The sequence below is a fragment of the Biomphalaria glabrata genome, chromosome 1 (assembly GCF_947242115.1).
Source record: "Biomphalaria glabrata chromosome 1, xgBioGlab47.1, whole genome shotgun sequence".
NCBI lineage: Eukaryota > Metazoa > Mollusca > Gastropoda > Planorbidae > Biomphalaria > Biomphalaria glabrata.
Genome location: NC_074711.1, coordinates 84,295,322 through 84,319,416, shown reverse-complemented (window position 1 = coordinate 84,319,416; position 24,095 = coordinate 84,295,322). Strand labels below are relative to the sequence as shown.

Sequence of the window (24,095 nt, the reverse complement as noted above, 5' to 3'; positions counted from 1 at the left end):
CGAAGTCTGTAGGATAATTAGGTAATGCCTCGGCTTCCGGTAGAATGTTTGCTTTATTTAATATCAGCGCTCGCCCATCCGTCACGTCCGGTAATTATTTTGCGATAGAGCACTGGACCCTTGATAAAAAATGTCCCTAGACATCCCAAATTCAGAGAGATTGAAAGTTGAGCTGCCCCTTGTCTCCGCTTACAGAGCTTTTTAGTTGGGTATCTCTTATTCATTACTCCAAGCTGACGTATATAAATGTGTTTACTGACGTTTATGTGTGTGTTTACAGATGTTTATGTAAGATCTATGTATTAACTTGGATAAGATCTCAAACATAGTAGAGCATTATGAATCTACGTCCACTATTCTAACCTTTTCATTACTAAGAAAACTGCGATATATGAGTTTCTGTTATCTTTCAATTTACATACAAACAGTCAGTTTTTTTTTATAAATTTGATAATTTTATTTTTCGCTTTAAAAAAAAAATTCATTTGGGGTCACCAAATTTACATTGCCCAGAGCCTTCAATTATCCAAGGCCGGCCCCTGCTCTTATAACTAGAGTATCGCGTCTAATTTTAAAAAAATTATAACCATTCTGACATGTTTAATCAAGAAGTATGTCTGGATAAGTAAAAATATGTATTGATGCCCTTGTACCTTAGCGAACTGATTACTCCATATGTCCCCCAGAGAGCCCTGCGCTCAATGGACTCAACGCTTTTAGTAGTGCCATGTTTCTCCCTCAAAAGCTACGGTCTGCGTGCTTTTTCAGTTCACGGACCAAAGGTTTGGAACTCACTCCCCATTGATCTCAGACAGACAACATGCTACACCACTTTTAACAAGAACATTAAGACCTATCTGTTTAAAACTTTTTTAGATTAACTGTCATTTTAGCTCTCGTGTTTTTATTTGTAATGTTGTTACAGCGCCTTGAGCCTATATTTTGTTTGTCAACAGCGCTTTATAAATAAAATTATTATTATTATTATTATTGGCAAAGAAAGCAGGGGCAATAAAATATATTTAAGGATATACAGGATTTTAGAAATGTGGTTTTGCTCAATGTGCTGCAATATTTGTTTTTTCAAACTAAAATACTTCCAAATTATTTGTAGCACAATTATTGAGGAACAGTCGAACTATATGAAAATAAAAAAAATCAAACTTGCAGATTAATATGAACCTTTTCCAAAACTACATTTGTTGTGTATATGTATTCATGCGTTCTACCTCATATTATTATAACATACATGTACTGAAATGCAATATCTTACAAATAAAAAATTAAATAAAAATAAGCAAATAAAAAAATATATAAAAATTAAAAGCCCACAAAAGAGGCTGGAGGCCCCCCCCCAAAAAAAAAAAAGAGGCAGAAAAAAGAGGCCCAAGGATTCCTGTGATGACAAAGCTAAAATTGAATAGCGCAATTTCTGAGGTTTCCTATATTAAAAAGAAGTTCCTCTGGACCTGTATTCAATGGCGCCGAATTCAAGTTTTTAATCGCAACGTGAGGATGACTGAGTGATTTCCAGGAACATTGTTTATTAGCTCAGCTTTAAGTTTATAGTGTTGGACATAAAAACATTAGAGCAATAGGACTTCAAGCTGACCTGTCAGCTGGTCAACGCACTAACAAAATCATTAACTATGAATAATTTTGCATTTTCGCTCTTCGAAGACAGATCCTTCCGAAAGACTCCCAATGTCAAGGACTTCGTTCGTGTACGTCCATTGGTCTACGACAGAGGACAGTGGACAACCTAATGATGGTCAAGTTTGGACAGTTTACGAACAATGTTAACGTGAATTGTTGTGTAAACCGAGAATTTGCGTTTTTGCCTATATGTTGGCAATCTAATCTCTTCTACTGAAGAACCACAATATGAATGACTGTAGTTACATCTGTCTACAACAGAGGACAATAGACAATGTAATGATCGTTAAGTTTAAACAATGTCTGAACGACGTAAACTTTAATTGTTGTGAAAACATGGAACTTGTCATACGTGTGATTGGCAATGTCATCTTCTACTGAATCAAAAAAAAAAGGGAAAAAAAACACCTGTTTTCTACTGTGCTAAAAACAAAAGATATACATCCTTTCAAAATTATTTTATATTCTGTGAAACTGATATACAAAAACATTCAGTAAGGGCGACAGAACTCGTAGAGGTCTACATCAAAAGTAAATGTTTTTGAAATCATATAGCAAATGAGCAATCTCGTATTGCTCATGTGCAACATTCTGAATGCCTTGCACTTCCGAAGAAGCGTATTCAACCCAAAAATAGCAATATCAAGCATGGACGTAAAAATTAAATTAAATTATAGCTTTTATATAGCGCTACTTTCATACTTGTAGCATGCTCAGAGCGCTTTGGTCCAATCTCAGTTGTGAACCAGTTTTGGGGGGGGGGAGGGGGTATCAAGTAGAAAGTTTTTCGGTGCTGCCTTTAGGCGCTCAGTAAACACAACTCTGCCCGAGACGGGTGTCGAACCTCGAGCCCCCTTCATAGATAGCCAAGCCAAGCCAAGCCAAGTTCAAGCGCACTTACCTTCCTGGCATAGGCTTGATTCTTTTTCTATTTCCAATCGCACAGATTTATTATTGCACGTGTAGATTTGATAGAAATTTAATTACTAGCCCCATCCAAACTAATTGATACCATTACACTTAATTTAAGCTTTTTTTTTTTTTAAATAAGGTATTTAAAAAATATAAGTATTGTTTTTATGAAACTGACGACATTGATTTTATAGATGATCTCATTTTTGCTTAGTTTAACACATTCCATCAGAATAGAAGATTATTACACGTTGGCAGGACAAAGGGGGTGTGGCAAGGGACAGGGTTGGAACCCGGGACAATCAGAACGATCATCCAGAGAAGCATAAGAAGGCATCCTTTTCCTCCTTTTGGAACTGTAGAGGGATCTCATGTGTAAGAAACAAATGAGTGTTTACGACATAGAGATTTTCTTTCTAACGCATTAATTTTCACGTGGAGCTGTCCTTCGGCAGGGCCGGTCTCAAGCCTAGGCAAACTAGAAATCTTAGGGCCTCCGGGTGGTTGGGGTCTCGCACAGAAGTGAAAACAATTTTTTTTAGAGAAAAAACGACGAAACTTGTGCCACGTGCTATTGTTGGAGTTAATTGGAGTACATTAGGTTTTCAATAAATTGAGTAATTTTAGTTTTTCTATGTTTTTTAGAGGCCTCCGAAGGGGGGAAAGACGCTATTAGTTTTGTGTGGCCTGTCTGTACGTCTGTCCATCCGTCCAGTTTAGATCTCAGAAACTAGAAGAGAAAATGAGTATCGGACATCATGATATTTTAGATCATTTAAAGTTCTGAAGCAACGGCTACTTTATTCTTTTCGGAAAGTGAACCATCTCATTTTTAAAATTATATATGCAAGCGGATTTTTATAAAAAAAATTACACCATTTTACAATGAAAAACTTCAAGGCAGGTAACTGTTTTTAAAAAGGTCATGGACTTCTTCATTAATAACTCAAACTTTATTCATAGATTCGCGCAATGTAACAAAAATTGCATCTAAGGTCGCAATGGTAAAAGTGTCAATAGATCATTATAAAATATATTTTCCATTTATTAACTAACTCATTGAATAGAAAACTGATTCAAATGTTGTTTTTAAAAAAGAGTTTTGATACGAACTTCGTTTTAGTTATAAGTTTCAAAAATAACGAACTACATTTATAGCGCAATGTTGACATAGCCTCATTTTAGGGGCCTACACTTGACAGTCTAAATTATGCTAAAGTCATAGGCGTTCTAGTCTAGATATAGAATAGTAGATTCTATATAAAATTCTATGTCTATTTCAGATCTAGATCTAGACTTAGATCTATATCTAGATCTAAACTTAGATCTATTTCTAGACCTAGACTTAAATCTTGAATCTATCTTCAGATCTAAAACTCGGCCTAGGTCTAGCTAGATCTAGGTCTAGTTTGTATGACAAATGACAACGGAGATATTAGTTGTTATTTGCGAGGGGCAAGTCTTGTTAAGTCATTTGTACACAACTGTAGCTAGCTCATTATCGAAAGTAATCAAGGTCAAGAATTTTTTTTTTCGTGTTGCCAATTTATCTAATTTTGTAAGAAGAATAAATCTGTTCAGGTTTCTTTTTATTATTGTCACATGTTATTAATTGTGAATGTTTGGATAAGTTTAATAGTTATTAGTTTAAAAAATATAAGTGTATGCTTAATATAAGAGTATATATGGAGATGCTGTGGCTGAGGGGTAAAGCACTTGGAACCGGTAGTCCCGTGTTCGAATCCTGATTTGCAAGCAAACATCCAGATTAAGAGTTATTCCGAATTTCCCATTGTTTCAAACGTTTGATTGTTTTAACTCTTTACCTCCTGACAGAATTATTCATTTTTCACATGTGTGCATTCTACCCTGTTACGATTAGACTTCAGTATCATTTTTGTTTGTAATCAGAAAACGTTACTTTTGGTATAGAATTATAGGAATATGCATGCTCTTGTTATGAAACACAAATTAAAGTTTTTATAACCAGACATTAATTTAATTTAATGAGGTCAAATCAATGACGGTATCGTTAATTAGGACAGAAAGAGTTAAATGTTTCGGGTGTTCCTTTTATAGCATGACTCTTACAAACTGGCCCAAACCTCCCGTCAGAAGGCAGGGAAAGGGGCGGACAGGGTTTGAAGTTTGAACCCTGTACCGTCGCGAGTCCTGATCGCATACTTCCGGGCAGTGTTAAATAACGACCAGACGCCACGCCTGGTGCTCATCGCTCCTGACACTTGCTAAACTCTTACCCATTTCTAAAAAATCCCGAGAATCCAAAACGACCAGAAAATCATTGACTTGATTATATTCTATAAGCCAGTGATGCCCGAACCATGGTCCGCGGGCCGTATGTGACCCATGACAAGGGGCGATCCGTCTTCCCGGAGAAACGTTTCCGTACAAAATATAATGAAGCGAAGGGGATTGGTTTAATTGGGTTGTAAGATTTTCTTTGCGGGTTCGTGGCCCCCTAATACAAGTGTCTGAAATGAATCCTCTTCATAAACTTGATTTAAGTCATTCGTCAGCTTCAGGAAATATGGCTGTTAGAGCGATGGCGGATGTTATGGAGTGTGTCTGTATTGATGGATGAAATCTGATGTAACCTTTTGACAACAATTGATGCTGTCGACTGGATAAGTCTATCTATGTATCTATGTATCTATCTATCTATCTATCAATCTATCTATCTATCTATAGTGATGGGCAAAAGTTAACTAAAAAGTTAGAAACTTTTAGTTTAACTAAAAAAATTTAGTTAAGGCGATTGTTTAACTAGAAATTTTTTTTTTGTTAAAATCGTAGTTTAATTAATTTTTTTTAGTTACTAACTAAAAAGTTTAATTGAAATTTGTACAACTTTTCAACATGTGGTCAGGGTTGAAACGCACTGTTTTCTGGTCATGTGATATCAATAACTTTGATTATCAAAAAAAGATGATGCAGTTAACTATTTAGACAATCTGCATTTGAAGAGGGTAAAGTAAGATCCTGGTAGAAGTTATGGGACTAAATATTTGCTATTGAAAGTAGCAGTATCATAAAATGTTTAACATTTTTGCCAAAAGCTTCTATGCAGTATTATGAATGAGGTTGTTCCAAATTTTTTTGTGAGCCACGTGGAGGTGTTTAATTTCTGTTTCTAGTGGGAATCTGATAATAATAATAATAATAATCTTTATTATCCGTAAGGAAATTTGTCTTACAATTTGTGCATTACACCAAACAAAAAACATTATAACTATAAGAAACCAAAGTGTACATTCACACCAGACTCACTCATAATTTACATGTGACAAAGTTTATACCAGATTGTTCTTATTTAATGATTTGATTGCCAGGGGAACAAAAGAGTGTTTGTGTCTGTTTGTCTTTGCTATCGGTGTCTTGTATCTCTTTTGTGATGGTAAAATCACAAAATCCTGACACATAGGGTGATTCTTTATTTCGAGGATCTTGTTAGCTTTTTTATAGATGTTTGTCTCAAACAACTGCAAAAAGCGAGTTAGGTCAATATTTAGTGGTTTTAATCAATTCATTTTCGGCAAAAATATTTTTTTTAACTGCAGGAACATCAAGTAGGCCTAAACCCTTTTATAGTCTTAAGACTTATTATTGAGATCTATTAAGTCTAATAGTCTAACAGCTAGGCCTATATAGATCTAAAAGCATTAGGGTAATCAACTCTAGAAAACAAATCTTAATCCACACCCTCTCTGACCATAAGCTAAATAGACTGTGTCCAACTGATTTTAACAAGCTGGTCAGCTAGACATACACATGACCACATGTAGGCATAGTGTACTGTACGTGTGTAGTCGATAATACTGCAAGACTACCCTGCATTAAGCGTTATACAATAGTGTTTGCTTAAAGTGGAGAGGTCAGACAAGAAAATAACACACTGGCGTGGCTAGTCAAGCATGTTCGTAGATATACCTTTACACTAAAATAGTTATACACCCTCCCTGCCCAGAAAGTAAATAGACAGTGTGTCCGACTAATTTTAACAACCTGGCCAGATAGACGTACACGTGTAGGCCTATATAGTGTACTGAGTGTGCAGTCCATAATGATAAGACCACCCTGTTTTTTTCCCTTGCACGTTTAACGGTTATGCAATAGTGTTGTATTTTTAGTGGTCACACAAGACAATAGCACATCGGCATGGTTAGTCACGCATGTATAAAATAGTTATACAGGTCAAATGTTTTAAAACTCCAACGATTTCGTTTCTATTTCTTTGGATACTAGATCTAAATTTGAAACTCTGAATACTGTTATTTAATGAGATTTTAAACTTTAGCAGTATAAGTAAGATTTTCCGTTATATAATAAGTTAATATAATTTAAAAAAAATAAGAGTACCATTATTTTCTAAAGGTTTTAATTTAAGGAAAAAATACAAGCACACATAATAATTTAGACATTTTATTTTATTGTGCAGTAACGTTTATGTAAGAAACATATTCCTTAATGCTGATTTTAGATATAGATAAATATTACTAGAATGTTAAAAAAATAAGATCGAACCGTAAGCATACAGTCGGATAATTATATCTATATAGGTCTAGTTCAACCCCGCCCCTCCCCCCCCCCCAAAAAAAAAAGTTTGTTATAGTTTAATTAACTTTCTTTAGTTTAGTTTAACTATCTTTTGAAATTCATGATAAACTTATAGTTTAACTACTTTACTTTAGTTAAAAACTAGTTTTAGTTTAACTTTTAAAAGTTAGTTTAGTTCCCATCACTATCTATCTATCTATCTATCTATCTATCTATCTATCTATCTATCTATCTATCTATCTATCTATCTATCTATCTATCTATCTATCTATCTATCTATCTATCTATCTATTATCTATCTATCTATTATCTATCTATCTATCTACCTATCTATCTATCTATCTATCTATCTATCTATCTATCTATCTATCTATCTATCTATCTATCTATCTATCTATCTATCTATCTATCTATCTATCTATCTATCTACTATCTATCTATCTATCTATCTATCTATCTATCTATCTATCTATCTATCTATCTATCTATCTATCTATCTATCTATCTATCTATCTATCTATCTAATCTATCTATCTATCTATCTATCTATCTATCTATCTATCTATCTATCTATCTATCTATCTATCTCTCTATCTATCTATCTATCTATCTATCTATCTATCTATCTATCTATCTATCTATCTATCTATCTAATCTATCTATCTATCTATCTATCTATCTATCTATCTATCTATCTATCTATCTATCTATCTATCCCTTAGATTTGTAATGTTTTTAGTGCTGTTTTTATAGTCATATATATATATATATATATATATATATATATATATATATATATATATATATATATATATATATATATATATATATATATATTTAAAGTTCTTTTTTTCCCCAATCTATTTTCACATTAACTCTTTAAAGATTAAAAAAAAACGCAACATTTTAGACATTATAGATCGAAGTGCTGATGCAAAAAATGAACATATTTAGCAAATAAAATCGTATCTAGCCTAATGATAATTCCCTTTTCTTCCTTCATTCCCACGTCATTAGCACACTTGCCAACTCTCATTTTTATTTCATCTAAAATTGCCCAAGATAAAACGCAAATAAAAACAAAACAATAAAAAAAACGGAATTGTGAACTTGTAATTTATTTTATTTTCACATTTTCTTCGTTGGAAAATCTTTATGTACTTCGTTTCATATAAATTTTTTTTTTTACAGGTGACGATAAAATCTCGTGTAGACAGGGGTGTGGGTGTGGGTGGGTAGGGGGTGGGGGTTCGATGTCCACATTAAAATCGATTTTTATTCATTGTGTTTTTAATCAAATGTTTTATATTTTTACAAAGCTTATATCAACTCTGTCTGTCTGTCTGTCTGTCTAGTAATATGTTCGTACACGTTATGTCTTCCACAACCAATCTCGAATCAAGCTGAAACTTTTGCAACATTGTTTCTTTTACATCACATAACAGGACGCAATTTAAAAAAAAAGTATCTAATTACTTAATTGATTATTAATTATTGTGTTTGGTATCTCGAACAAGGGAAAGGAATTGCTTGACTGAAGTGGTAGTAAAAGCTATATAAGTCTCTCTTATAAGTCTCTAAAGGTCGAAACAATCGATATCTATACAATCTTCCATTTTCATACGCTTTTCGCTAGCAGAGTGGTTACCGCGTTGGCTTAAGAAACCTGAGAATGCTATAGCCCACGAGTTCGAACTCAGGTTGTTCACCTTTTTTATTGGTATAAATACATTTTTAAAAAGATCACCCACATATCTTGCTTATTTATAACTTACTTGGCTATTTTTAGTTCTACTAGAATCTTACTGTTGTTTCTGGAAATCTAAACACGTTGTTTATTTTTTTTTATACTATAAAACAACCTTGAGGCCTACACCACGTGACATAATGCAAGACAGTACAAGATGATGATGCAATGACTTACTTGACAGAGAGAAATATGATACAGGCTGGTACAAGGCAGATCAAACTACCGATACTGCATACGACACTAACATAATAGATCACATAGTAGGCCTGTAATAGACAACATTAGAATACGTTGGACAACTCGAGCTAACATGACATAAAATATTTCTGTTAAGTTACTATTAACATTATTAATTTGTGTTGTTTTTTCATGTGTGTTAATCTCTAAATGTAAACAATGTATAGAATGTATATAGTATAAATATATACATTAATGTCAAATATTTACATCCTGAGCTGTATGTTAGAGTACAAACATATACACTTTTAAAGGTCACTGGGCTTTCGTTTATTTGGTTTGTTCTTTTCAAAGTGAAAGCTTACAAACATCTGTAGATAGGACGACGGTGACATTTGCTGAGATCATGATAGGACAGGTGTCGATAAGACTCGAGATGACATGTGTCTTTAAGACTCGAGATGACAGGTGTCGATAAGACTCGAGATGACATGTGTCTTTAAGACTCGAGATGACAGGTGTCGATAAGACTCGAGATGACATGTGTCGATAAGACTCGAGATGACATGTGTCGATAAGACTCGAGATGACATGTTTCTTTAAGACTCGAGATGACAGGTGTCGATAAGACTCGAGATGACATGTGTCGATAAGACTCGAGATGACATGTGTCGATAAGACTCGAGATGACAGGTGTCGATAAGACTCGAGATGACAGGTGTCGATAAGACTCGAGATGACAGGTGTCGATAAGACTCGAGATGACATGTGTCTTTAAGACTCGAGATGACAGGTGTCGATAAGACTCGAGATGAAATGTGTCTTGAAGACTCGAGATGACATGTGTCGATAAGATTCGAGATGACAGGTGTCGATAAGACTCGAGATGACATGTGTCTTTAAGACTCGAGATGACAGGTGTCGATAAGACTCGAGATGAAATGTGTCTTGAAGACTCGAGATGACATGTGTCGATAAGATTCGAGATGACATGTGTCTAAATGACTCAATGCCATTTCTGGAGATAATTAAAGAGGACATTTGCCGTGATTTTTTATAGAAGATCAATAGACACAACTTATGCCCTTATCATTAGAAGAAATTGGTCGACATCAGGAGAGGACATTGGTCGACATCACGAGAGGACATTGGTCGATATCATTAGAGGACATTGGTCGACATCACGAGAGGACACTGGTCGACATCACTAAAGGACATTGGTCGACATCACAGAGGACACTAGTCGACATCAATAGAGGACACTGGTCGACATCACTAGAGAACATAAGTGAGAACATTGGTCGACATCACGAGAGGACATCGGTCGTCATCACTAGAGGACATTGGTCGACATCACGAGAGGACATTGGTCGACATCACGAGAGGACATTGGTCGACATCACGAGAGGACACTGGTCGACATCACTAGAGGACATTAGTGAGGACATTGGTCGACATCACGAGAGGAAATTGGTCGACATCACGAGAGGACATTGGTCGACATCACGAGAGGACACTGGTCGACATCAATAGAGGACATTGGTCGACATCACTAGAGGACATTAGTGAGGACATTGGTCGACATCACTAGAGGACATTGGTCGATATCACTAGAGGACATTAGTGAGGACATTGGTCGACATCACTAGAGGACATTGGTCGACATCACTAGAGGACATTGGTCGACATCACGAGAGGACACTAGTCGACATCAATAGAGGACACTGGTCGACAACACTAGAGAACATAGACACACACAGCAATAGAAGAATAGACAATAACAATCCTTATTTTTGATGGTCTTAGGCGACCCCTGGCAAATCGTCAATCGATGACAGGTGTCGATAAGACTCGAGATGACATGTGTCGATAAGACTCGAGATGACATGTGTCAATAAGACTCGAGATGACAGGTGTCGATAAGACTCGAGATGACAGGTGTCGATAAGACTCGAGATGACATGTGTCTTTAAGACTCGAGATGACAGGTGTCGATAAGATTCGAGATGACATGTGTCGATAAGACTCGAGATGACATGTGTCTAAATGACTCAATGCCATTTCTGGAGATAATTAAAGAGGACATTTGCCGTGATTTTTTATAGAAGATCAATAGAGACAACTTATGCCCTTATCATTAGAAGAAATTGGTCGACATCAGGAGAGGACATTGGTCGACATCACGAGAGGACATTGGTCGATATCATTAGAGGACATTGGTCGACATCACGAGAGGACACTGGTCGACATCACTAAAGGACATTGGTCGACATCACGAGAGGACACTAGTCGACATCAATAGAGGACACTGGTCGACAACACTAGAGAACATAGACACACACAGCAATAGAAGAATAGACAATAACAATCCTTATTTTTGATGGTCTTAGGCGACCCCTGGCAAATCGTCAATCGATGACAGGTGTCGATAAGACTCGAGATGACATGTGTCGATAAGACTCGAGATGACATGTGTCAATAAGACTCGAGATGACAGGTGTCGATAAGACTCGAGATGACAGGTGTCGATAAGACTCGAGATGACATGTGTCTTTAAGACTCGAGATGACAGGTGTCGATAAGATTCGAGATGACATGTGTCGATAAGACTCGAGATGACATGTGTCTAAATGACTCAATGCCATTTCTGGAGATAATTAAAGAGGACATTTGCCGTGATTTTTTATAGAAGATCAATAGAGACAACTTATGCCCTTATCATTAGAAGAAATTGGTCGACATCAGGAGAGGACATTGGTCGACATCACGAGAGGACATTGGTCGATATCATTAGAGGACATTGGTCGACATCACGAGAGGACACTGGTCGACATCACTAAAGGACATTGGTCGACATCACGAGAGGACACTAGTCGACATCAATAGAGGACACTGGTCGACATCACTAGAGAACATAAGTGAGAACATTGGTCGACATCACGAGAGGACATCGGTCGTCATCACTAGAGGACATTGGTCGACATCACGAGAGGACATTGGTCGACATCACGAGAGGACATTGGTCGACATCACGAGAGGACACTGGTCGACATCACTAGAGGACATTAGTGAGGACATTGGTCGACATCACGAGAGGAAATTGGTCGACATCACGAGAGGACATTGGTCGACATCACGAGAGGACACTGGTCGACATCAATAGAGGACATTGGTCGACATCACTAGAGGACACTGGTCGATATCACTAGAGGACATTAGTGAGGACATTGGTCGACATCACTAGAGGACATTGGTCGACATCACTAGAGGACATTGGTCGACATCACGAGAGGACACTAGTCGACATCAATAGAGGACACTGGTCGACAACACTAGAGAACATAGACACACACAGCAATAGAAGAATAGACAATAACAATCCTTATTTTTGATGGTCTTAGGCGACCCCTGGCAAATCGTCAATCGATGACAGGTGTCGATAAGACTCGAGATGACATGTGTCGATAAGACTCGAGATGACATGTGTCAATAAGACTCGAGATGACAGGTGTCGATAAGACTCGAGATGACAGGTGTCGATAAGACTCGAGATGACATGTGTCTTTAAGACTCGAGATGACAGGTGTCGATAAGATTCGAGATGACATGTGTCGATAAGACTCGAGATGACATGTGTCTAAATGACTCAATGCCATTTCTGGAGATAATTAAAGAGGACATTTGCCGTGATTTTTTATAGAAGATCAATAGAGACAACTTATGCCCTTATCATTAGAAGAAATTGGTCGACATCAGGAGAGGACATTGGTCGACATCACGAGAGGACATTGGTCGATATCATTAGAGGACATTGGTCGACATCACGAGAGGACACTGGTCGACATCACTAAAGGACATTGGTCGACATCACGAGAGGACACTAGTCGACATCAATAGAGGACACTGGTCGACATCACTAGAGAACATTAGTGAGAACATTGGTCGACATCACTAGAGGACATTGGTCGACATCACGAGAGGACATCGGTCGACATCACTAGAGGACATTGGTCGACATCACGAGAGGACATTGGTCGACATCACGAGAGGACATTGGTCGACATCATGAGAGGACACTGGTCGACATCACTAGAGGACATTAGTGAGGACATTGGTCGACATCACGAGAGGAAATTGGTCGACATCACGAGAGGACATTGGTCGACATCATTAGAGGACACTGGTCGACATCACTAGAGGACATTAGTGAGGACATTGGTCGACATCACTAGAGGACATTGGTCGACATCACGAGAGGACATTGGTCGACATCACTAGAGGACACTGGTCGATATCACTAGAGGACATTGGTCGACATCACGAGAGGACACTGGTCGACATCAATAGAGGACACTGGTCGACATCTCTAGAGGACATTAGTGAGGACATTGGTCGACATCACGAGAGGACATTGGTCGACATCACGAGAGGACATTGGTCGACATCACGAGAGGACACTGGTCGACATCAATAGAGGACACTGGTCGACATCACTAGAGGACATTAGTGAGGACATTGGTCGACATCACTAGAGGACATTGGTCGACATCACTAGAGGACATTGGTCGACATCACGAGAGGACACTAGTCGACATCAATAGAGGACACTGGTTGACAACACTAGAGGACATAGACACACACAGCAATAGAAGAATAGACAATAACAATCCTTATTTTTGATGGTCTTAGGCGACCCCTGGCAAATCGTCAATCGACCCCCAAGGGGGTGTCGACCCACAGGTTGAGAACCCCTGTACTAGACCATTGTTTTTAATCCCAAAACACTTCAATCATTTTTTCCACGCCCTAACACACCTGCCAACTACATTCTCTTGAACAACTGTAGGTAATGAAAAATTAATGTACATTTTGAATTCTAAGAGTGATTGCTGGCAACAAAAATAGAGTTACAAAAAATAGAAGAAATATAATAAATAAGATTAGCTGACCGTTAATCTGGAAATAAAATGCGTAATAAAAACCCTTCAAGAGAACTTAGCAACGTTGTCCAATGTAACGAATGCGTTGAAGCGTGAATTTTTCAAAGACCTGAAATATTCTTTCTTAAAAGCTTTTAGTTCACGGTTAAGCGAACTTCTTAATTACCTCAATGCTAACACACTTGGTATAATCTGTCCACTCCATATCCAGGGGTCTGTTCCGCCACCAGCTAGCGTTCTCTGTGCATTGTTTCGAGGCCACTCCGCCTAAAAGAGAAACATCAATAAAGGGAAACAATTCGATTATCGCGCTGAACAAAAGATCTACACGAATATTTTTTGCTGTTTACAACAAATAAAAACCAGACTTTCGACGTAACAGCGCAAATGGATTTTGTAATGCGGCAGAATAAATTTTTTATCGCTTCCTATCGCCAGAGGCTATTTAAAAACACGTTTCATTTCCGCTAGAGATAAAATAAAAAGTTATTGTGTCACGGCCAACTGAACAGTTAATAGGTCAAGAAAAGTGTCAATACCGGATACACATTCTATAACATAAGGAATATATATGTACGTATGTATGTCCCGCATAGAAATCAAAACCGTTTGACCAATCTTGATAAAATTTGGCCTAAATGTTCCTCTGATCATGGCCCTGAAAAAAGCAAAAAACCAAAAAAATATACATTTATTTCTATTAAAGAACGAAACTTTTTTGGTAAATCGGGTACACCCATTTTCACAGTATGTTATATTAGATATCAATATGTCGGATATACTGGTAAACCCACCATCACATTCCACTTTCATTTTCTTGGAAAAATATATAAATAAATGTTAAAGGAACACTCATGTTTGACATAGATCTAAATAAAGCCAATCCACTGGATCGGTAATACTCAAAATAAGTCACGCAGGCCGCGGGTCATATCCGGCTAGTATGGAATAAAGGAAGAGGTCGAATAGCGGGAATGACCAAGCATAAATGGATTTGAAAAAGTCCTTATTAATATCGTCATGGGCGATGCAGCTAATCCAAACTATATCAGTGTTGCCGTTCCTTTGGTTAAATCAGCTGCGGGAAGAGGGGGGCCACTTCTAGTTAATGCCCAGGAGTTCCGCGGCTGGAGGAGGACATGGAAGGAATATTTAATGAATAAGGAGGTGTCCAAGACTCCGCAGGACGACGGGGATGGCAGCAGGTAGTGTTCGAACCCGGATCCATTAAGACGATGGTCCGGAGCACATACCACACGACCAGATAGCCATCTCTAACTTTAGTCAACTAGGTCGGTACCTAGCCGCTTGTTGTTCTAACACTTGCTTCATGCTTTACGATTGTAGAGACTGTCACTTAAGAATATAGGCCTATATTGATTATGGTCTGACATTTCTTTCTATCTGATAACTCTGCATATACTGTTTGAGTAAAACCTATCTTTGGTATGAATGTGCGTTATTATGTTTATGTAAAGTTGTTGTTTTACCTCCCTTGCCTCCCGAGGAGGAAATAGTGCTGTCTTTAGTCGACTATCAACCATTACACTTCCGCGCTAAGCCTTATCACACGTCTCTCGCGGTATTACGCTCTGCTGGTCCTAACATTAAACCACATTGTTTTGGTAGTAGAGCCTCATTGCCCCCCGTAAGTTAAGCCTCATTGCCCCCATAAGTTAAGCCTTATTGCCCCATATAGCTAAAGCCTTAAGACGCCTTTGTCCCCCCCCTTCCCATGCAATTATTACTCTGGCGATAGGAGACTCAACAAAGTCAAACGGAAGGCTTACTTTCTGAAGTTCGGTCAGAGATGTAACTTGGGCAGGCGACCTCTGCCACGTGACCAGCAGGCGTCGATGGGAAACATGCGTAGCCGTCCCAGGTCATGGGGCACGAGCTGTGCTTGTTGGGCATCAGCCTAGACAATGTTGACGCCTTGATCTGATTGTTGCAACATCTGAGGATAAGAAGGATAAAAATCGTTTACAAGAGATAAAGACTTTAGATTATGATACAGAAAGAAATGATGCAACATCTTTTAATAATAAAAGACAAAATAAAAAATAAATATTCTTATATGGTAAATGATTGATAACTGGATGGGAATACACAATCTGCATATTTCAATGTCTTAAACTGAAACCTTTCCGGTTTAAAGGAGAAGGGAGGCAATAAAGAATAATAAACTCGGCATTGCTATGCTTATCATTGTCAGACTGTAGACTTTCTTCTGTGTCATTTTAAAATATTTTTTTTTACCCAATTAACACGCAAATTAGGGGCACCAATGCTGACTCATTCAAATATTCACATAGCTCTCATATCTACAACTTTGCATCTCTCATAACAATCCATTTGTATTTGTCCACGAACTAGACATCAATCAATTTCACTATATATCTACAAACTCGATCCGTCAGGGGTAATCTTGTACAGGCTCCATAATCCGAAACGTTATACTCTTGTGTAAAGTTTACATACTTTTAAGCTTAGGCACCACCTTCACAACAGATCCAAAAGGACATTTCTAGTCTATTTTCATTGTCCTGATTATATGGCTCAACCGGTGGGTAACTCCGAGTTATTAAATAGAACACGTAAAGAGGGATACGACCAAAAGAAGCCTATTTGTCACATTGTGTATAGAACTCATTTTTCAGTCAATGACTTTTTTCCCACTCAAATTCGAACTTATTTGTACAATAGTGGTAAAGCGCTTGGCTTCCAAACCGGGGGCCCCGGGTTCGAATTCTGGTTAAGACTTGGATTTTAATTTCGGGATTATTAAGGCGCCTCTGAGTTAATTGTTGTGCTGGTCACATGACACCCTCGTTACCCAAGGGCCACAGAAACATCATCTGCCCTATAGACCGTAATGTCTGAAAGGGGAACTTTTAATTTCAAAAATACAAAATGAAAATTTGGTAAAAATAATTTAAAAGTATTTAAAAATTAATTTCAGTCCGAAATTCAATTTCAGGTTTTACCAGTGTACATCAAACTAGTTTATTTTTCAAAATTTGTTTTATATTATGTGTAGTAAACAAAATAGTACTATTTGTATTTAAAACATCTGCCATGTTATCATTCACTGGTTCCCAACTAGTTCTACTGTTTAACATTTGGTGTAAATATAAAGTTGTCTTTTTACAGCCTTTCCTGACTAGAGCAATCAAGCAATGTCAGGTCTATAGAACACTCTTCAGAGACACCAGCGTGAGTAGGCCTGCTTGTGGGCTGTCTGATGGTGTTCTTCACACCCTTCGCTAACACGTGACTTCCATAACAAACAAGGGCATTGATGTAGATGTCATAGATTTGTGACTTTACTTGGGTTATCCTCTCTCTCTCTCTCTCTATCTATCTCTCTCTCTTTCTATCTTTTTACTATCTATCTATCTATCTATCTATCTATCTATCTATCTATCTATCTATCTATCTATCTATCTATCTATCTATCTATCCATCCATCCATCCATCCATCCATCCATCCATCAATCCATCCATCCATCCATCCATCCATCCATCCATCATCTATCTATCTATCTATCTATCTATCTATCTATCTATCTATCTATCTATCTATCTATCTATCTATCTATCTATCTATCTATCTATCTATCTATCTATCTATCTAAACAATATAACTAATCTCTCTTTATATCTATCTATCTATTTATCAATCTATCGAATATCTCTATCTCTAAATTTTTATGTTTCCCTAAAGAATGCTACCATAAAAGATTTATGGGCGTTAGAGTAGCCAACACTAAGCAACAGATGTGTGGATCATTTAAGAGACAACCCTGTGTTTGTATTAATAGTGATATGAAATTAGAAACACTACTCTATCAGAATCAATGAACCATCAGATCAAGATTTGAACCAAATTTCTTATAAAGGATGACATTGTAAAAGGTGTAGAGATGTCTCATACATGTTAAATATTAAAACAAAAATAACTTTATAACATTGACATTGTGATGGTATTTGCTGGTAGAAATCTGTTCATTTATTTTTTTTTATAGTTTTTACTGTTATTCAAAGAATATCGCCAAAAGTTTTTTTCCATAGAAGTCCTTTCTAATTCATCTGCGGTCAACTTCAGCACATATTATAGTGATAAGTTAGTCATATTTTTATTTTTAGTTTAAATTGTAGAGACTTTGAAACTTACTTCTCCCGATACCTAATAAATAACAGATAATTGGAGATGCCATACTCAACTCTATAATATAAGCGCACACTATCACTCACTGACTGATTCATTCATCATGAAATCTCTTAAACTGTTGCACATATCCACATCAAATATTGTACACAGGTTCCTTTTACCTCTTGGGTGCTCACATAAGAACGGTTTTTGACAGATTCACAACCTGATGACAGCTAGATTTCTTTCGGTATTTCCTCAAAAGGCCACTATCGACATATGAACCATTTTAAAGAAAATATCACAAATTCCGTATTCCGAAAGCAATATTTTTCATTTTCCTAATTCTACTTTTTTTTTTAAAAATACGCCTTAGTCATCCTAAAAGATAAATCTACATCTATTGTCATTTCGCTACATACAAAAGTGACACCATAGACCTATTTATATTACATCTAGACTGGACATGGAGATCTTTTAACAATATACAAAATTCGTCAATTTTTTAAAAAGTTTAAACAAGGCATTGTTTTATCTTATATTTTATAATACAGACGTTATTTCAAAAAAGAAGATGATTATGTCCTACGCGTCATGCATTTAGCCATGAGCTTAATTCTGCTAAAACACTGGTTTTCCTGGCTAGCTCTAATAGCAATAGGGAAGAAGGAGCATTCGTAAAAATTTGTCCTAGCATATGGAACGAGAAATGTGCCTTTATCTTTGTGTCATTTTGAGTATTTTTAAGATTTCGTTTTTGTATTTGAAGATTATTAGTGCTATTAGAGCATGGAATGGGTTGCCTGAGCTAGCCAGGAAAACCAGTGACTTGGCAGAATTTAAGTCATTGGTTAATATGCATGACTAAATGCATGACGCGTAGGACGTAATCATCTTCTTTTTTGAAGTAACGTCTGTATTATATAAGATAAGATAAGATAAGATTATGGTTCAGTGTTTTATTTATAATTGCTACTTTACTTTTGAGTCTTCTATCCTGAAATGTGAATATTCGTTTGTTAAGAATCTCACTGCTCTGTTTTGTGTCTGTTCAAGTTTCTTAATGTTTTCTTGAGGGGTCCCAAACAGATGATTTATATTCCATTACTGGCCTAACCAAGGTTAAATAACATTTTTGTTTTATGTTCTTATTTTTGATTATGTAAAGTAGTTATAAGAAATGAAGTCTTTTTTTTTCAACCCACCAATGTAACATATGATTTAATTTTCTAGAAATTGAACATCAAAAATATAAGTAGGCCCTACTCTCGTCTAATATTTTTTTTTTTAATTTTTAGATACATAATCTAAAAATGATCTTGGTAATCAATCTATTTAAATGTACATAAGATGATTAAAATCAACAGACGTGAATTATTTCGATCTAGGATTTTTGAAACATTATCGCAATGGAAACTAACAGGAAATGGCTTTGTTTCTTATGTTTGCGTGAATATATAGTTCTGTGATTAATAGCCCATTCTAAAGAAAATCCGAGAATTGATTTTGCATTATTTCTAAACTTTGAAAACTAAAGATCATTACTTTTCTATGACAGAAAAGATTGACTTTCCTATATTCGGGGCGACTTCCATTACAGCTTGAAAAAGAGTTACGTACATAAATATATATATATACATATATATATATATATATATATAGGTCTGTAAATCGATTAAATCGTGGATAAGAACATATATAGATATAATACACATAGGTCTATGGTGACAACATTTTGGAAAGGGGTGAGTTGCAATAAGTGATTAAATGAAAAAATCAGTGACATTTCTTTTTATTTTGAGAACACAATATCAAAAATAAATGTAGAAAGAGCAATGGGAAATGTGGCATTCAATTAGGGCCTTCGGAAAATGCAAAAAACAGATCAATCAATCAATCAATCAATCAATCAATAGAACTAACCAAAAAAAAGGTGGGGTTTAGGGTCGAAGTAAAATATAGATTGAATTGAGAAGTCGAAGATAAGTCATATGAAGGACTAACGTTTTTGTTTTTGGCCCGGTGGGGGGGGGGGGTATAAATGAAAGTGCTACTTAAGTAACGAGCCTAAAATATGAGTGCGTGTGTCTCGTGGGCGCATTAATTATCAATTCTTAAGTCTATGTCAGAGAAACTACGATGCCCAGGTTAAAATATACAAAACGAGGGTTCCAGAGAGAGAAAGAGAGAAAGAGAAAGATAGAGAAAGAGAGAAAGAGAGAGAGTAAGAGAAGAATAGATAGAGTGGGTCGTAAAATTTCATTTCACAGATACACTAATTCACGGGCTAAAAAATATGCTATGTTGATCGTTAAAACGTGGTCTGTTAGTAAAAATGTAAAACAAAAAGTAGGGGGTGATCCCTTCTTATATGGTAAAGAAATCGACGGTTGTAGCCGCTGTGAACTGCTAGTAGAATTATAAATGTATTTACTAGGATGATAAATGGTCGAACAAAGTTCCAGCGTAATTTATGGAGGTCATAAGTCTAGCTTGCAATACACCGCCTTCGTAAACTCAAGACAAGATGGGGGAATTCACTCTCAGCTATAAAGACATGGGGTTTCATCAAGAGTTATTGGACTTCCACAACTGTCAAGCAATCGTTTTATGACAGTATTTGGCAAAACTCTTGGCTCTCTCTTGCGTAAATAACAGGAGTAGTCACAAGACTGAGTCTCTTTACTTTAGATAATAAAATCTGGACAGACTCAAAAGACTTAGTCAAAGGGCTTCCTGCCCCCTAGTGGTATCAGTAAAAGCAATGACGTAGCTGGAACATTCAGTAAGTTGACGCCGTGAACGTGCCTGGGACTCAGACAAAACAGTTTATGTGATTAGTGGTTACTAAGGACGCCATGATAAGCAACTGGGAGCGCTGAATGCGTACATTTCCTTCCTTCGTTATCTAAGTAATGTTTCGTCATGTGTAACGCACAATAGTCATGCTATATGGACACAGTCCTGTTCTCATTCGCTTTTCTAGAGATATATAAATTGTTGTTTCGATGGAATGGAATGGTGAATTCAATTTGGTATTTTCTTAATTTAAATCTGATGATCAAATGTCTAATGTAAGTCCTTATATAGGAAAACGAAAGGAAACTAAACTGTTTGATCCTTCAAGCAGAAATCACGACAAGATTGAACACACACCATTAACATATAATAATACAAATTAGAAAGCACCAAAACGGTGGGAGAAATAAAGAATCTAGAGGTGCAGATCTTAGAGAGAAAGTGGAGATGAATTGGTCACACCCTTAGAAAAGATACCAACAACAGAGCTAAACAGGCCTTAGAGTGGAACCCCCAGGGCACAAGACCTAGATACGTGGCTACGCAGTGTGCTAGATGAAGCCAAGAGGACAGGAAAGAGCTGGGAAGCCTTTAAAAAACTAGCAAGAGACCGTGGAGAGTGGCGTGTTTTTACTGAGGCCCAATGTTCCACGAGGAACGCAAAGAAAAGATGATGATGATGAAGATTAACAGATTATATGATTGTTATGTGCTGATATGGAAAGGGAGTATTTATTGTTACTTGTTGAGAGAGAGAGAGAGAGAGAGAGAGAGCATTAATTTAATGTTAGTCTTGTAGAATGATGCAAGATAAGCGGGACTGTCGTAAGCTGTGTTATGTACGCCAGACGACCCCAGAATGCCTGAGTGTAAAGACGTGTTTTTACAGTGAGTTAGATTTGTTTCAAATGTAAGTTTACAACATTTTATCTCAAGTTAAATTTGTCTATATTGTAATTAAATTATATTTAGATTTATTCACGAAGAAGTGACTCAAGTTATTTTCAACTTTTTTTTACGTTGAAATGTAATTCGCCTACAGCGGTTTAGTTGTCTACCAGCAGTTTGGGTGCTACAAGTCAACGACCGTCAGCTGCAAGGATATCTATAATAACTTCATAATAGTAGACTTAACAAGCTTGAAACTCAATGAATGATCCCACGTATTGAATTTCTTTCTATTCTTTCCCAATCTAAATTTAGATGGTCTAATTAAAACAAACAACAACAACAACAAACAGCTATTCAATGAAAAGAGCAATGCTTATATTTCACTCTAACTCTCTTGACTATTTTTATTTCTATTTGAATCTTGCTGTTATTTCTCAAAATGTAAACACCCTGTTTATTTGTATATACTTAAAACAACTTGGACACGCACACACACACACCAAGTATTTTGATAGGCTTCAACGATTTGATCGACTGCAGGACAAGGGAATGCTAGTAAGGTCAGTATTTTATAAAATAAGATTATTCCCCCCCCCCTCTCTCTCCCTCTCTCTCTCTCTCTCTTATTCTCTCCAAATATTTCTCTTTCAACTTCAATCTATACTTTACTCTCTGGTCTTCTCTCTCCCACTGTCTTGCCTTCTCTTTCTCTTCCTTGCTCTTTATCTCTCCCTCGGTCTCTCTCTCTCTCCCTTCTTCTCTATTCAATCAAAAGAAAGACCTCTCCGAGGACATCAACAAATCAGGGCAGACAAGTGAAAAACACTTAAGCGCAATCTAGACTACCCATCGCCCCTCGCCCAAACTCTAGTAGCTCAGGTCACGTGATCGCGTCACTTGAGGCCTGCACATTACGGGATTGAACGAAGATTACATTAAATTTATCATCTAAGAAACTTCTCTCTTAAATACATTTTGTGGGTTTGCTTACGAACCAGTGAAATGTAGCGAAAAATCACTACATAGTGATATATACTGATTTGTTAATGCTTTCTCTAGTACTGTAATAGCTCTGCTCATGCGCATAGTTAAGAATATGATGCAAGGGGTAAGCATATGTCAAAGTTTGGGAAACACTGATTTACACAATCAAGAGGCCCTAGGCCAGCGGTTCTCAAACTTTTAGGCTCGGCGACCCCTTTTTACAATACCCCACTCTGCCGCGACCCCTCCCCCAACAACAATAGAAGAATAGACCAAAAAATCCATTTTTTTCGATGTTCTTAGACGACCCCTGGCAAATCGTCAATCGACCCCCAAAGGGGTCACGACCCACAGGTTGAGAACCCCTGCCCTAGGCGATAGTTAGAAGACCTAATAACCAAGACTGTGATCTTCGTTTAGTGTATTGGTCCCACATCGTTTATTTCATGCATGCGTTGATCAATCGTTAGGTTATCTCCCTTAAATCCGTTACAAATAGTGTTTTTTGTCGCTGTAGTAATTCTACCGCAGAGGCTATGATATCTCAAGACACTTGACCAGTGGGAAGGACTTCTTCCAAAGCCATGATTGAAAGATTGGCAATGCATCAATCACTTGTCTGTGGGTCATCAATTAATTAAATACTTATGATTATCAATAATAGTAACAAGATCAGGTAGCAAGACAAACAGTACAAGGTCAGAAAGACAAACGATAGAAGGTCAGCAAGACAAACAATACAAGGTCAGCCAGACCAACACTACAAGGTCAGCAAGATAAACAATACAAGGTCAGCCAGACAAACACTACAAGGTCAGCAAGACAAACACTACAAGATCAGTCATACAAACAATACAAGGCCATTCAGACAAACAATACAAGGTCAGCCAGACAAACAATACAAGGTCAGCCAGATAAACAATACAAGGTCAGCCAGACAAACAATACAAGGTCAGCCAGACAAACAATACAACCATACAAAGTCAGCAAGACAAACCATACAACCACATTTGCCAAACTTTAAGTTAAAACGTTAACCAAATTTCTTTTAAGAAAACCTTCAACACTCAAACCTCACTTTGTTAGCGAGTGAGTCAGTGATTGTGTGAGTGTGTGTGAAAGTTAAAGTTTGAGTGTGTGTGCAAGGGAGAAAGTGAATGAACGTGTGTGTGTGTGTGTGGTAGTATGTGTGTGATAAAAGGAGAAAAGCGAGTGTGTCTGTGAGGGAGAGATTGTGTCTGTGAGGGAAAGTGAAATA

The 24,095-nt window shown here is 36.9% G+C and overlaps 1 protein-coding gene across 1 annotated transcript in view; it reads right to left on the bottom strand.

Moving 5' to 3' along the window:
- LOC106064180 (calcitonin gene-related peptide type 1 receptor-like) overlaps positions 1 to 24,095 on the bottom strand; it is a 127,172-nt gene that overhangs the window by 77,026 nt on the left and 26,051 nt on the right. The window contains exons 3-5 of the mRNA XM_056030854.1: positions 15,801 to 15,967; positions 14,177 to 14,277; positions 9,068 to 9,159 (exon numbers count right to left, since the gene is read on the bottom strand). Coding sequence (XP_055886829.1) covers positions 9,068 to 9,159; positions 14,177 to 14,277; positions 15,801 to 15,967 — 360 coding nt within the window. The remainder of the gene's footprint in view (positions 1 to 9,067; positions 9,160 to 14,176; positions 14,278 to 15,800; positions 15,968 to 24,095) is intronic.